Source organism: Maylandia zebra, linkage group LG11 (genome assembly GCF_041146795.1).
Source record: "Maylandia zebra isolate NMK-2024a linkage group LG11, Mzebra_GT3a, whole genome shotgun sequence".
Taxonomy (NCBI): domain Eukaryota; kingdom Metazoa; phylum Chordata; class Actinopteri; order Cichliformes; family Cichlidae; genus Maylandia; species Maylandia zebra.
The window spans coordinates 25,500,610-25,516,852 of NC_135177.1; the positions used below are offsets into that span (position 1 = coordinate 25,500,610).

The window sequence follows — 16,243 nt, forward strand, 5'->3', positions numbered from 1 at the left end:
AACAATCTTCATATGTTCTGTTAAAATATTTTCATAATGACCAAAAAAATATTACAACCAACAAACTAACAAAAAAACAAAACCTTTTGTCTTCCTGGAGCAGATAGAGGCTTCACAAATGTTTCATCTGCAGGACAAGAAAAAATATACAACTTATTCTAGTAAACAGTTTATAAACTGCATGCAAGTGGACATTAACTTTTAACAATAATGGAAAAATGACAGATTTTTATACAGAGAAAAAAATCTTTCACTCTTTTCTTCATTGTATAAGGTATTCTTTCTTAATAAAGCACAACAGTGAATTTAATACTTACCTTAAAATGTAAATGTAAACAAAGAGCTCAAATTTTCTTGTCATATGGTTAAGTGTTCTCATACACATGTTCTCCTGGTCAAAAATAACAGATTTTGATACAGTAATTTTATTTATACTTTCTTTATTTTGCTATTTAAAATGTACAAGTTAAATGTATATTAAAATATTACTCACCTGTATTTTGTGTCTGTGGATTTTTGTTGGTTCTAAATATAATAAATGAAGCATATATCAAAGTCTGTCCACAAAGTTACACAAAACTGTAACACTAAACATTTACATTTATTTAAATGACAAAGACTTGTTTGTTTAAACAAACAGTGCACTGAAATACTTGCACCTCTGTGGTTATTTCATGAAATGATATGATGTTAAATGAATTACATGTAACACTGATAAGTTACGCTTATGTACCAAAGGTGTTTAGAAGTGGACTGAACACACAGATTTCAAGAGTAATAAAACCATTGAGAAATTATCCACCTACCTTCGCCTATAAAAGTAGTATCCTACACCACAAGCAACAGCAACGATGGCAAAACATGCGATTACAATTCCAGCGATACAACCTGCAGCACATTCTGATGATTGATCTGGGGAAGTTCAAATAGAGATAAAATAAAGATGACACAAAGTTGTCTCACCATCTCAAAACTTTCCAATAATTTCTCTCTTTGTTTATTTTCATAATTGAACAGGTTTCAGAGGACTTTTGGTCAGTGCATTGCTGTCTTTGTCTGGAGAGCACTTGTATTTGTCAAAATGATGAATTCACTGTGTAGTTTCAGCAAATATTTGCTGAAGATTCATGTTTTGATAAAGGGTAGTTAAGTGTTAGGATACATTTCCAAAATTTAGTTCATAGAAAACATTAAAACTCCAGGAAACGTACATCATTTAAACTATCAGTGGTACCATACTATACGCACACTGCAACATCCAACAGTATCAGTGCACACAGGTACCTGTCACAGTAAAACCATACACTACTCATGATGATGCTCTCACAGTTACATTATTCCACGCTTTAAAGGTGTGCTTCCTTCTCTCAGAAAAGAGAGACTGGAGCACAAAAACCTCTATTTTTATGTAGTCAACCTTATTGTTAATAATCTGTCCCATTAAAGAATGAAGTCAATCAGATTGTGTGGATTTAGAAGAGCAGGTCAAATTTAACCCCTCTGTAAATTTCCACCTTACTGCAGCTTGTATGTTCCAGAGATTTCAGGTGCTATGTTGTTGGGGGGAATTTTCCCTTGGTAGGGTCCCCCAAGGCAAATTGGTCCTGGGTAATGGATTCTGACAACATCTATGAGGAATAAATAAGAAGAAGCACTCGGAGAGTGCATTGCAGCTCACTCTCTGGCAGTAGTTACTTTAAAGGCAATAGTATTATAATTTTTAATAAATTACATTTTGTTTTCCTTGTTCTTTTAAATCTACTTTAAGAAGTTTGTAGTGCAGTACAAATCAGATATGGGTGGCATGATAGATGTTTACATTGATTACAGAAACATTATGGAGGAGTAGGTAATGGAAAATAATATTTTTTAAAAATAGACATGAATAATTTGAGCTTATTATATATTATTATACTACAATATTTCTAACTAACCAGGTACTGCTTCCTCTCATCTAGTATAGTGAGGGCGTACTATGAACATCTGGCAGAGTTCCTAGTCCACAAGATCTTGAATTCTCCCCTCTAGTAGAGCTTTGATTGCGTTACAATTTAGGCTGGAAACATTGAGTCAAAGCGGACCATGCTCCACACCACCATTGCTGAGCTGGCTGCATTGAGCAGTGACTACAAGGTCCTTGGACTATCCTGCATCCACTAGGAGATCCTGTGGGGGGTGTTCCACTTTGGTGGCTTCAGGATTTCATGTTTGTTTTTTGTGGAGGATGTGGCTCTGCTGTATTCATCAGCTATTGACCTCCATCTTGCACTGGAGCTATTCGTAGCTTAGTATGAATGAGAATCAGCATCTCCAAATCTGAATCTTGAGTCTCAGACTGAATCCACGCAGCATCCACAGAGATGTGGACACTGTATGGTCTGCAGGGGTAAAGAGAGAGCTGAGTGTGAAAGGGAAGGTGATGATTTACCATTCATTCAGCCTTTCTATCCTTATCTATGATCACAAACTCTTGTACGGTGTACATTTTAGGACATCCTCAATGATACAAGCAGCAGAAATAAGCATTAAAAGAAATGAGCATTTGAATAGGATGCCTCATTGATGCCACGTAGGAAAAAGGTTTTGGGCTTGTCCTACTGGAGGAGGCCTGGGGCAAGACCCAGGACTCACTGGAGAGATTATATCACTTGGCTGGCTTGGGAACAACTCATTCCCCTAAAGGAATGAGCACTATTGAAAATGAATGAACATGAACAGCTGGATAGAAGTCAAATTTAAGGTGTCTTTGATATTGATATGGATCTTTTTTGGAGCTCCAATTTGAACATTTTCTGGTCCATCTACATAGTAAAGTAATACAAACAATAAATGTGTTCATTGCATTTAAAAAAAAAAAAACATTGCTTGATTAAATATGTTGTCCGTGGTGCCAATATTGTAGTTCAATATTGTATGACCATACGTGTGAACAGTGTAAACTGAACAGCATGTTACTTACAGTTAAAAATCAGAACATATTTAACTCCATCACTGCTGACAGGGTTGCTGATATTACAAAAATATTCTCCTTCGTCTTTCTTCTTCAAAATGTTAAAAGTCAAAACTCTGTTATTGTCAGAAAGGGTCATGTTGTCAGTCAGGGTCAGTTTGGAGCCATCCTTCATCCAGTTTCTTGTAAAGACTGAGCCAGAAGCCTCACAGGTTAAGCTGACAGAAGTCCCCACAGCTGGCAGGTTTGTTGAAGATTTAAGCAAGATTGAAGCACCTGATATTTTCTCTGTTTGCCAAGAGACAGATTTTTAAGAAAGAAAATGCACATACAGGTTAGAAACTAACAGATGAAAGACAGGTTTATCTGCTTGCTGGTGATGCTGACAAGACAGAACAAGACTGTGTGATCCTGTGTCAAAACATGTAAAGCTGAGTATTGCTAAATATTATTACTCTTTATCGTTACATCCTGATGATATGGTTCTTTAGCTTAACTATGTTGTAGCAATGATGACTGGCAATGCTCTGAGACGTCAGAAATGAACTAAAGGCTTTTTAACGTTTTTGGTGGCTTACACAAAATGTTGTAATGTTAGGCTACTCGCGTATAGCTCAATGTATTTTGTTTGTGTTGTAAATTCTTCGTTCTACCCAAGTTTCTTTTCCTACGAGCTATTTATCTCTTCTGCATGAGAAAAAATATCAGAAGTTTTCTCCTTTCATTTTTCCCCCACAAATGTTTTTTTTAAATATATGAAAGTATTATCTGAGCAAAGTAGTTGCAGAGAATGCGTAAATCATACATTTTTAACAGTAAATCAGACTTACCCAGTACAGTGATGGCTGAAGGCTGAGATGTTTGAGATCTCAGAGTTTTGCTGTTAAAGGCCTGACATCTGTAGTTTCCACTCTGACTCATATGAACATTCATCAGTCTGAGCTCTGATCCAGTATCAGGCAGCTGATCTCCATTCAGAAACCAGTTAAACTGGGCAGGAGGTCTGGATCCAACTGAGCAGGTGAGGCTGATGTCTGACCCCACAGCAAAGTATCCTTGTGATGGAGATAAGATCAAATTTATATTTTCTGGGCCATCTAAATGTAGAAGGAACAGAGAAAATTTTTATTGTATAAAAAATGTATAAGTATATTACATTCATTTTTCCTTTGTTAAAGGAAATTATTTAACACAACTATATTGCTCCACATTAGGTTACCAGAAAAAAACAAACACCTTATCCATCCATCTTTTTATTTGCTTATCAGACACATCTAATATTCTGAAATCTTAAATGATATCACACTAACATCTATGATGTTTGTGTGCAGATGTTTTCAGATAAATTACTGAGCATTTACTTTAGTAACTCACAGCTGATGGAGAGGTTTACTGGATCACTGGTACCAAAACTGACAGGATTGGACACATTACACCTGAATGGTCCCTGGTCAAAGCGGGTCACAGTGATTATAGTCAGACTGGAGCCTCCATCAGTGAGCTGAACTCTGTCACTTGCTGTAACCTCAGAGCTGCCGTTCAACCAGAGGAAAGAGAGAGAGGATCCAGAGGCAGAGCAGGACAGAGAGACAGAACCACTGAACTCAACCAAGTCTGTGCTGCTGGAAGTTACCGACACATTGGAGACTTTCTCTGTGAAAGAAAAACAAAATAGTTTCATTGTTGGCATCAACAATAGAAAGTAAGCATTAAAATGATTGAAATCCAATTCTAGCTAAACCATGTCATGACAAGGATTGTATATTATATAAATAACCTCAAAAGAAGAAATAAGCAAAAATATATTTATCATTAAAACAATTAAAGAAGTACTGTACCAATCAAAACCTTGAAATACTTTCATTCTCATAATTTAAATATCTGCTGCCTTTAAGTGACTATTCTGCACAGAGTAAATTAGACAAATGGAGTCCTCAGACTAATCTTTACAATATGCTGGTCAATACTACATTTAAATAAGCCATTCAGTTTCTTACAGCCACTTTGTAAAGTTTGTAATATCACAATCTGAATAATATCACAAATTATTGCAAGAATGCAGAACAACACATAACAAAAATGTACTAATAATTCCAGGTATTTTTGCACGTTTAATATAATGTAAACTTGTTTAAATATTGCAGAAAAAAATTACACTGTTGGATTTCAATATCTGCTCACCGTGTATCTCCAAAGTTGTACGTCCAAAATGGTTTGTGCCATCAGCTTGTGTAATGCTAACACTGTATTCTCCAATGTCATTCAGAGTGAGACTCCTGAGCTCCAGAGACCCAGTAGATGGGAAGAAGGTGATCCTACCTTCATACTCTGGTCCAGTATTGTTTGCTAAGTTAGTTGAGGTGATTATAACCTTAGAGAAATTTAACTTCCAGTCCACAATTAGAAACTGTGTTTCTGTTGGAGTCAGTGTTGTGGTGAACATCACCTTTTCTCCTACAGCTGCATTCAGTGGACCATCAGGCAACACACCAGCTCCTTCAGTGAAAACTGCAGGAGACAAATAGAAAAGTACATAAAACATATGTCAGTCAAACAAATAAAACAATTGTGGAATAAATGCAATGAAATACGGCAAAGCTGCGGAGTTCACCTTATTTTCATTAGAGGTTGAGCTTTTCCAGATAATACCGCACATATTTCTGATCGAGTTTCAGGAACTCACACAGTAAACGTGTGGTTATTAAAACAGTTAACCAGCTGTTGCTTTCAGTGAATTGCTGCTGCTCTAAGTCTTTGGCAAACATCCAAAGGAAAATATAACCTTTTGTAAAGAGACAATAAGTTCTACTGAACATCATAATTTTTGAGACTTACCTGCAAATGCCACTAAGACAATAAGAAGCTATAGTAACAAAGCCATTAATTAAATATCTGTGAAGAGTGCAGCTAGGAATGTTCAACTATCAAACTGACCACGAACCTACTGACTCAATATGGTAAATGAAACTCTACTTAACCCTTTAAACCCTTAAGTATTAACAAGGTGCAGTGTCAGTTTCACATGCAAGTAGAGTCATAGACTTTTTTATAAGCTGATCCACTAGAAAACTTGCACGATGCCTCCCTCATGTGGTGTAACTGTGTTAGTGCAAGATATAAACTTTTTGAAGTTAATATAAAGATGTTGACGTGGAGTCACAGGATGTTTTTCCGAGTAATACAATTACTGTATGTGATCAGCACTTAATAACGGCCCAGCAGACTGTTACTGTTGTTCGCAGAATCCCAGATGAGCCATCAGGCTTTTCTGAAATGCTTATCCAACTAAGAGTCACACACATAAGAGGCTCAAAAGTGTAATAATCTAAGTTGTGATATGACAGAGAAACAAAAACAAGACACTATCACAGAAGACGAGATCAGAAACTGTATTTGATGACTGACACTTTAAAGACCTTGTACATGAGCAGAAGGATTTTAAATTTGATTCTGGATTTAACAGGGAGCCAGTGAAAGGAAGCCAATATAGGTGAAATATGCTCTCTCTTTCCTAGTCCCTGTTGGTACTCTCACTGCAGCATTTTGGATAAACTGAACGTTGTTCTGGGAGTTCTGAGGACATCGTGACAATAACAAGTTACACTAGTTCAGACTAGAAGTAATAAATAAAAATTCTAAATAAAAATACAAAGCTGCCTCTGGCTGCATCAGCTACAGAGGCCTGGCTAGCTATGGGTTGTTGTTTTTTTTTAAATACTCTATAGAGTATTTAAAAGTAGAACGGGAGGGAGAGCCTTCAGCTTTCAGGCTCCTCTTCTATAGAACCAGCTTCCATAGAAGGGATTTGTTTACTTTTAAGATTAGGCTTAAAACTTTCCTTTTTGCTAAAGCATATAGTTAGGGCTGGATCAGGTTATCCAGAATCCTCCCTTAGTTATGCTGCAATAGGTTCAGGCTTCTAGGGGATTCCTATGATGCATTGAGTATTTCTTCTTCAGTCACCTTTCTTACTGACTATGTGTTAATAGACCTCTCTGCACTGAATCATTACTGGTTATTAATCTCTGGCTCTCTTCCACAGCATGTCTTTTATCCTGTCTTCCTTTTCTCACCCCAACCAGTCACAGCAGATTGCCACCCCTCTCTAAGCTTGGTTCTGCTGGAGGTTTCTTCCTTCCCACTGTCGCCAAGGTGCTTGCTTAAAGGGGTCATATGAGTGTTGGGGTTTACTGTAGGGTCTACCTTATAATATAAAGCGTCTTGAGGCTACTGTATAAATAAAATTGAGTAAAATTGAATTGAATTGAACTGAATTGAATTGAAGTTTTTATAAGGATTGTGGCTCAGAGTTTAAGTATACCATCAGTCTACAAACTGACTTCTTATCAAACTGATCCATGTTATCTGAGCAGGAAAAACGTATTCCTGTGTGCAATTTTCAGGTTACACATAGTTAAACATGAACTAGAAGTATTCAACAGATATATCAAAGACTGCAATATAATGTTATTCAAACAAATTATTTGAGGACATATTAAAAGTAAAAATTAGGAAGTAAAACTTGAAAGTAATATGAGCAGACAGAGTTTTTTCTGCTTCATCGAGCACTGAAAGCTCACCTGAGATGGAACCGAAAATGAAGAAGTATATCAGAAGTATATCAGAAAATGTTTCCATTTCTAAAGCAGTCCTTCACTCTTTGCCTTTCCCTTTGCTGATACCAGTACATGAATGTTCATTCAGTATATAGTGTCATAAGGAAGTAATGTTGTTATTCTGAAAGGTTAAACTTCATGAACTTGTTAATCATTAACATAGCTTTCTACCAAATGTTTATTGTTTGCTTCTGTACTGTAACAGCAGTCCAATATGGAGGTGTCACTTGGAAGAATTCAACATGATTTATTGTCAGACAGAATTTGCAAGAATGAAATCTATTTGCCAATTAGGCTCCAATGACCCATCATGGCAGAACAGAATCCCAGTAGTGATAGAATTCAAGACAGAGTCTAGACGCAGTTGGTGGCGAAGATCAACCAATATCATGGCAAAAAATACAATAGACACGCCGGTGCGCTGTGTCCATTCATGCTATGCCTCTTGTTGAGAACAATAGATTAATGAATATACATTAGAGTTAAAGAGACTATAGTTTGGGATTGCATGTAATATTGCAATATGGCAATTACTGTGTGAAATAATACAAGTAGAGGAGATTCCTGGAATTGGAACAAAGAACTGGGTTGCAGAACAGCCAACCCCCACCACCAGGACAGGAAGCCACAGGTACAAGCCTGGGGGAGGACAACCCCAGGGTGAAGCGCAGTGAGAGTAGTGGAAGACTACTGAGGAGGGCTGCCAAAGGGCAACACCCCCCCTTACTCTATAAAGGTGTGTGAGGAATAGGGCTGCCACAAACGATTATTTTGATAGTCGACTAGTCACCGATTATTTTTGCGATTAGTCGACTAATCAGATCATGCATCCATTGGACGTACAACGTACAGCTTATTGCACCAGCATGCATCTGCTCTTATATAACTATCATTAGCTTAAAGATTTAAGTGTTTAAGGTATGTGCTAACTAAAAATAAAGACAAGATGATAGTTTATTGAATTTAAATGAAATTTGCAGATTGTTTCAGTGCAGTTTAATAAATGCAGCTGTCTGCTCCTTGCTATCTAAAATATAACAGGACACCGGAGTATATTCTCAAGCATCTCACACTTCTGATAATCAGTTGTCTGCTTGACATTTATTCAGCTGTGTAAAAACCAGGGGCGATTCTAGGATCAGAGCTTTGGGGGTGCTGAGCACCCAGAGAGCTGCCCAGCCAGACAAGATAAACTTTACACGTCACAATGAGACTTCTTCCCTGTCTCTGTTAGTCCCTGCATCCTTAAATGTCTCCAGTTGTCCCAAGTTCTCTCTGACTGTCTCCTTGGTGCATTTAAACCCCTGCATCCTCCCTGTCCTCATCGTCTGTTGTCTTCGTCTCCGTTATGAGTCATCATAATTTTACCATCTCTGTGCAAGTCTGCAAATTTCTTTCTTAAATCATGAGATTCTTAAATTCATCAAGTCTCTCTGTGCCTGGGTCCTCGTCACAAAACATGACATCACTGTTTTGTGCATTTTAACACAATTTAATCCCCACATTTGAGAAAGAAAGGCAAAACACTTTTTTGAAAAGTCTGTAACAAAACCATCAAATCTGATAAAGGTTATTTAAATGCTGCAAAAGAAGAATGGATTGGAATAAAAAAAATACTTATCCTAACCTTAATTACTGGGGGAGAATAATGAATGATGCTCATGGTAAAAAGTAAACTGACTGCATTTTTTGGACAGAGATTCACTTTTAATGTGTATGTATAATATAATACAGATGCATAAAAATACACTCCCAAAACTGAATAAATTGTTACAAATAAATTATTACAAAATATTAATAAAAACTATAAAAATGGAGGCAACTTTGCCTGTGGTAGAATGTATACAATGTATGAAAAAATCTTTAGTGCAGATACTAATTTTACTAATTTAATAAGACTAATTTTGTGTTGTAAGATTTATGAGTTTCATGCTTTCATAGTGGTACTTGGGAGAGCTTGACATTTTTTATCAGGTGGTACACACTGTAAAAAGTTTGAGAAACACTGATAAGCGTATGTGTGCTTTTGGAAAACATTTAAAGCTGCAGTACAGAATCTTTGAAACAAGCTTAAAACATGTTTAGAATATAAACAGAGCACTCTGCTTCTCTTTACAGCTCCTCACTCCACCAGGGCTGTTTGGCACTTTCTGATAGTGTGCAAATGTGATGTACGTACTGCAGCAGTCATACAGACAACTGGACGGTCCAAAAGTTGGCCTACCTATTACTGGCTGAGGTTTTAGTAGAGTTGTGGCTGAACCACATAAAAATATATCATTAATTTTAATCTCCCCAATAAATGATAATGTTATGTTGGAATGTTGTTAAAGAGGGTCAAAAATGTTTCAACCCAGTTTGTTTTGCAGATTCTGTATAGCAGCTTTAATATAGTGAGAACACAACTTCCAGATTGTGTGAGTAAAATCAGGTTTTTATTCTCTTTGTCAGTTTAATAGTTTCTGTTGTGCCTGTCACTGTTTCCTGTCTGTTTTCTTACCTGGTTCTTCCTGACCTTGCCCTTTCTCCTCACATTCCCCTCTTTCCTCTCTCCTTCTTTGGACTGACAGTCATACAGAAATAGATTGTATTCAATTAGATGAAAAATTACATTAATATGAAAAAATACTGTTAAGATCACTAACAAAAAGTCCTCTCTGTCTACTTTCAACCAAAAGACAAATAACCAAACCACATGAACATCTAATAAAAGATATAAATATTGAAACGCTGATCCAACATTATTCTTGATTGACGGATCATTTGATTTTACACTTTTACCTGAATGTGGTTCCTTTTTTGAAAAAACTTCCTTATATCCATTATGAACCTGGCTGTCTCTCTGTACACAAACACACACACACACACACATACACACACACACACACAACAGGAGTTATAAGGTTAATGGGCATTCAGTCAGTTAGCTAGTCCATTTCAAACAGGACAGTGGTAACAACAGTAGGCTATGGACAATTTTAAGTTTTAGATTTTAAATTGGCTATATACATTTCAATGGGAGCAACAGGACTGTCAAATGTTGCTGATTCTACTACAGAGTAGGACGGATTGTAGGGTAGCAAACCTCGTCAGAAAACATGTTTTCAACACTGCAGGTTACCTGGTGTAATGTTTTTCAGCTAAAAAGAAACATGGTCTGACTCCTACCTAACTATATAAAGAGTAACTGAAGGTTAAATGCAGCTGATATGTCCTGTTTTAAGCCAGGCACTCACACCTCCCCTCTGCTGCGTCTCAGCCACTATCGCTCTGGCAGCAACAGCACTAGAGCCAGAGTAGGGGAGAGATGGAACTAACCATTTTTGGAGGGGGGGGGGGGGGGGGGGTATCTATACTTTTGCTGTTAAAATATTACGTCTCAACCAAGTGCTGTATGGTTTTTATATTTTTAGCAGTGTTTCACACAAACAGCAAATATTGTCCAAAAAAAGGAAGAAATCTTTGGGGGTGCGTTGATTCATTTTGGGGGTGCTTCAACCCCCAAAAATGGGCTAAAATCGCCCCTGGTAAAAACTATAACTTTAATCTTAGCCAAACCGATTTACTCAGGAACAAATAAAATACTGAAAAAAGCGAAACAATAACATTTTTAAGTTATCTAAGTGACTTATATATCATGTTTAACCTGAGTAGCGAAAGACGGCGGTGGGTTTGAAAACGATTTGCCGGGAGTCCGGTGTTCTCACCGGCTCTAGTGAGCCTTGAACCCTGTCTAGCTATCGAGCTGGTGGGCAACTATGGGCTCAAAATGTGGTCATAAATATTTTGTACTTGTAAAAAAGATTTGTATGTGTAAAAAAGATTTGTGTGTGCGTAAAAAAGATTTGTATGTGTAAAAAGAATTTGTGTGTGCGTAAAAAAGATTTGCATGTGTAAAAAAGATTTGTGTTTGCGTAAAAAAGATTTGTATGTGTAAAAAAGATTTGAGTGTGGGTTGTTAGATTTTGTATTGTTGATTGTCATGCATGTGTAAAAAAGATTTGTGTGTGGACTTAGAAAAAAAGACCCCTGCAAGTTACAAGTGCGAATTTTGACCCTATTTTTCTTCCTTTCATCTGATTGGTCAATGTCATGTCAATCACAAATGTAACAATCCAATCAGAGAACAGATGGGTTTGGCTATCGGAGGGGCGCTTTTTTTGAACTGCAGGTCTTTGAAGGGAATAAATGCCCTTTTACATGCCAACTCAGCGTTTTCCTTCATCACCACGAAGGAAAACAGTCTGTGGTCGTCCGAGTTTGGTGATTTTTGTGTCACAGGTCTACGTGTTTAATACAGGGACTTCCACAGCCTTTTCAACAGCGCTGCGGACCGCGGGGTGGGGGCGGGCAGTGTTTTGGAAATGACAGTCTTCATTACAAAGCTTTCTTCGTTATGAATTAGCATACATGTTTTTATTGAACATTTGAAGAACCAGCAAAAAAAACAGAAACTCTTGTAGAGGACATAAAGTCAGAGATAGAAAAGACAAGGAGCAGGTGCATCTAGTACAGGTAGAGCTGCTGCAAAAACCCACAGAGCCCAGCAGCCAGCGTAACAAATTCTGGATCCTTTGCTTTTAGTTAGCAGTTAGCATTAGCAGCACATCCTGCGTCCGATGTGAAAGATAAGATAAGATAAGAGATAAGATAGAACTTTATTAATCCCTCGGGTGGGTTCCTCTGGGAAATTCGGTTTCCAAAAGCACAGCACCAACAGAAGTTACAGTAACAGAATGTTATATATATATATATATATATACACACACACACACACACACACACACACACACACACACACACACAAAGGAGTTTTATGCTGCGCACTGTGACTCACGGCAATGGTCCTGGGTCAGCCCTGACTTTGTGTTAAACTAATCCTAAAGTAATAATGGTATTTCTAACCACTGATATACCACAACTTTTTCCTTTCAACAGCTACTGAAAGTTAGGGGACCTAGCTGCTATCGATTATTTATATAGAGATCCTCCAGCTTCAAACTGTATCATTTCATTTCATTTCATTTAAGTATTTATTGTCATTGTCACCCTTCAAGGACCTGCAGTTCAAAAAAGCGCCCCTCCGACAGCCAAACCCATCTGTTCTCTGATTGGATTGTTACATTTGTGATTGACATGACATTGACCAATCAGATGAAAGGAAGAAAAATAGGGTCAAAATTCGCACTTGTAACTTGCAGGGGGTTTTTTCTAAGTCAACACACAAATCTTTTTTACGCACACACAAATCTTTTTTACACATACAAATCTTTTTTATGCACACACAAATTCTTTTTACACATACAAATCTTTTTTACGCACACACAAATTCTTTTTACACACACACAAATCTTTTTTACACATACAAATCTTTTTTACAAGTACAAAATATTTATGACCACATTTTGAGCCCATAGGCAACAGACGTTTCCAAAAATGTAGGGGCGCTTTTGAAAATATGTGGTGTCTTGATGAACTGAGCAGATATTTGAGGTTTACACAGCTACATTCTCGCCTGAAAATATGTTAAACGTTTATTTTGTGACCCAGTAAGAATAATAAGAGTAATATTAAAACTAACTAGCGGCCGCCATTGTTGGAAACTGAGCAGGGCCACGCAGTGTTGCCAACTCCTCAGTAAGGAAAATCGCTATTGCTAGAAGTAGCTAAATGACGTCATCGCCTAATTTGCGTTGTTGGAGAGAGAAATAACATCGTAGAAGAGACATAAAGTGAGTAAAAAACGTCCTAAATGCATTTCGTTTATTTAGAACAACAAATTAAATTTCTTTTAGCATTTTTTTTTTACTTCTCAAGTACAGCCCTGCTCCTTTATCCGGGCTGACCCAAAATAGGCACTCTGGTGGAATTACTTTGTGTGTGTGTGTGTGTGTGATTAAAAGTAGTTTTAAACCTTGTGATCCACAAAACAGCATAAGAGTAAAAGAAGAACTGACTGCGTTACAGTCAGTGCGGGAGCAGCGGCTTCGCTCATGCGCGATTCATTTGCAATTTGGACACATACAGTGGGGCAAAAAAGTATTTAGTCAGCCACCGATTGTGCAAGTTCCCCCACCTAAAATGATGACAGAGGTCAGTAATTTGCACCAGAGGTACACTTCAACTGTGAGAGACAGAATGTGAAAAAAAAATCCATGAATCCACATGGTAGGATTTGTAAAGAATTTATTCGTAAATCAGGGTGGAAAATAAGTATTTGGTCACCTCAAACAAGGAAAATCTCTGGCTCTCACAGACCTGTAACGTCTTCTGTAAGAAGCTTTTCTGTCCCCCACTCGTTACCTGTATGAATGGCACCTGTTTGAACTCATCATCTGTATAAAAGACACCTGTCCACAGCCTCAAACAGTCAGACTCCAAACTCCGCCATGGCCAAGACCAAAGAGCTTTCGAAGGACACCAGGAAAAGTATTGTAGACCTGCACCAGACTGGGAAGAGTGAATCTACAATAGGCAAGCAGCTTGGTGTGAAAAAATCAACTGTGGGAGCAATCATCAGAAAATGGAAGACATACAATACCACTGATAATCTCCCTCGATCTGGGGCTCCACGCAAGATCTTATCCCGTGGGGTCAAAATGATCATGAGAACGGTGAGCAAAGATCCCAGAACCACACGGGGGACCTGGTGAATGACCTGCAGAGAGCTGGGACCAAAGTAACAAAGGTCACCATCAGTAACACACTACAACGGCAGGGAATCAAATCCCGCAGTGCCAGACGTGTTCCGCTGCTGAAGCCAGTGCATGTCCAGGCCCGTCTGAAGTTTGCCAGAGAGCACATGGATGGTACAGCAGAGGATTGGGAGAATGTCATGTGGTCAGATGAAACCAAAGTAGAACTTTTTGGTATAAACTCAACTCGTCGTGTTTGGAGGAAGAAGAATACTGAGTTGCATCCCAAGAACACCATACCTACTGTGAAGCATGGGGGTGGAAACATCATGCTATGGGGCTGTTTTTCTGCCAAGGGGACAGGACGACTGATCCGTGTTAAGGACAGAATGAATGGGGCCATGTATCGTGAGATTTTGAGCCAAAACCTCCTTCCATCAGTGAGAACTTTGAAGATGAAACGAGGCTGGGTCTTCCAACATGACAATGATCCAAAACACACCGCCCGGGCAACAAAGGAGTGGCTCCGTAAGAAGCATTTGAAAGTCCTGGAGTGGCCTAGCCAGTCTCCAGACCTCAACCCCATAGAAAATCTGTGGCGGGAGTTGAAAGTCCGTGTTGCTCTGCGACAGCCCCAAAACATCACTGCTCTCGAGAAGATCTGCATGGAGGAATGGGCCAAAATACCAGCTACTGTGTGTGCAAACCTGGTAAAGACCTATAGTAAACGTTTGACCTCTGTTATTGCCAACAAAGGTTATGTTACAAAGTATTGAGTTGTATTTTTGTTATTGACCAAATACTTATTTTCCACCCTGATTTACGAATAAATTCTTTACAAATCCTACCATGTGGATTCATGGATTTTTTTTTTCACATTCTGTCTCTCACAGTTGAAGTGTACCTCTGGTGCAAATTACTGACCTCTGTCATCATTTTAAGCAGGGGAACTTGCACAATCGGTGGCTGACTAAATACTTTTTTACCCCACTGTAGGTGTGAACATCTTCTGCCCTGATAGCAGCTGGGGGAGGACTATCCTCCGCCTGTGAGCGCTTTGGCACGGGCGAGGTGCCCATTCCAGCATCCGCTGCTTGATAAGAGTAGGAGCAATACGTGCTTTCACGTCAAAAAGTCGTCATAAATAAGGCTCCAATAACACCAGAAAAAGTCGCTAAGAGAGTCTGAAAACTTGCTAAATATAACGAAAAAGTCGCTAACTTGGCAACACAGCGACAACCACGATGGGCCGCTATGAATTCTGGGACACAGCTTCTTCTTCTTGGGGGTTTAACGGCAGCTGGCATCCTTGTACATGCAGTGCTGCCATCTTCTGTTTCAGTCAGTTATTACACTCTTAAATCCTACTACTTATTCCTGCGTGTTTTGGGATCTTACAAAGCTTCAAACGACGCGTCGACTATTGAATTAGCACCCACAGGCAGCTAATGGGTGCTAAGCTAAGCAGGCACACATCACATACTTACTTCGATCATTAACGCACACTTCTCAAGGAATGACCAACTCTCTGCAGGTAATCTGGAGCAGTAAAGCTCAAGTGCCGTGACCACGTTCCTCCCTCCCCATTGTCTCTGGCATACAAAGCGGTGGGGTGACCTCTACTTTCATTTATCTGTGTAGCCAATTTAATTAACTTTTCCATAACATTTTGTTTCATAGTGTAATCTTCACATCCTTTACCTAAAGCAGACTCTCTGTTGATTCATCTGCTAATTATATTCACAGTATTCATTCACTGTCTTTAGGGATTAACTTGCTCAGGATAGCTCAACGCACTAATACAATGGCCTCTTCACCAGTCCCTCCTGTACTTTCTTGCTCAGTGTGTCAGATGTTTAGTTACTCCTCAAACCCTTTAGTGATAACTATACTTGTAATAAATGTTTAGAGTCTGGAGGCTAGGATCACTGAATTGGAGACCCAGCTCCGCTCCCTTGAAAAACCCATAGCTAGCCAGGCCTCTGTAGCTGATGCAGCCAGAGGCAGCTTTGTATTTTTATTTAGAATTTTATTTATTACTT

General features: G+C 38.4%; 1 protein-coding gene and 1 long non-coding RNA gene across 2 annotated transcripts; both read right to left on the reverse strand.

The window, feature by feature from the left end:
- Positions 1 to 317: 317 nt before the first annotated feature.
- LOC101478953 (uncharacterized) lies at positions 318 to 904 on the reverse strand. The gene is made up of 3 exons (XR_191167.6): positions 807 to 904; positions 494 to 525; positions 318 to 391 (listed from the first exon to the last, which is right to left on the reverse strand). It is a non-coding gene; the product is annotated as an uncharacterized LOC101478953 (long non-coding RNA).
- Positions 905 to 4,307: 3,403 nt separating this feature from the next.
- Positions 4,308 to 7,646, reverse strand: LOC143421008 (cell adhesion molecule CEACAM8-like). Its single transcript, XM_076889648.1, has 3 exons — positions 7,531 to 7,646; positions 5,132 to 5,458; positions 4,308 to 4,603 (listed from the first exon to the last, which is right to left on the reverse strand). Exons 1-3 carry the CDS (start codon positions 7,586 to 7,588, stop codon positions 4,308 to 4,310), a joined length of 681 nt encoding a protein of 226 aa, XP_076745763.1. The 5' UTR covers positions 7,589 to 7,646.
- Between the last annotated feature and the right edge of the window lie 8,597 nt (positions 7,647 to 16,243).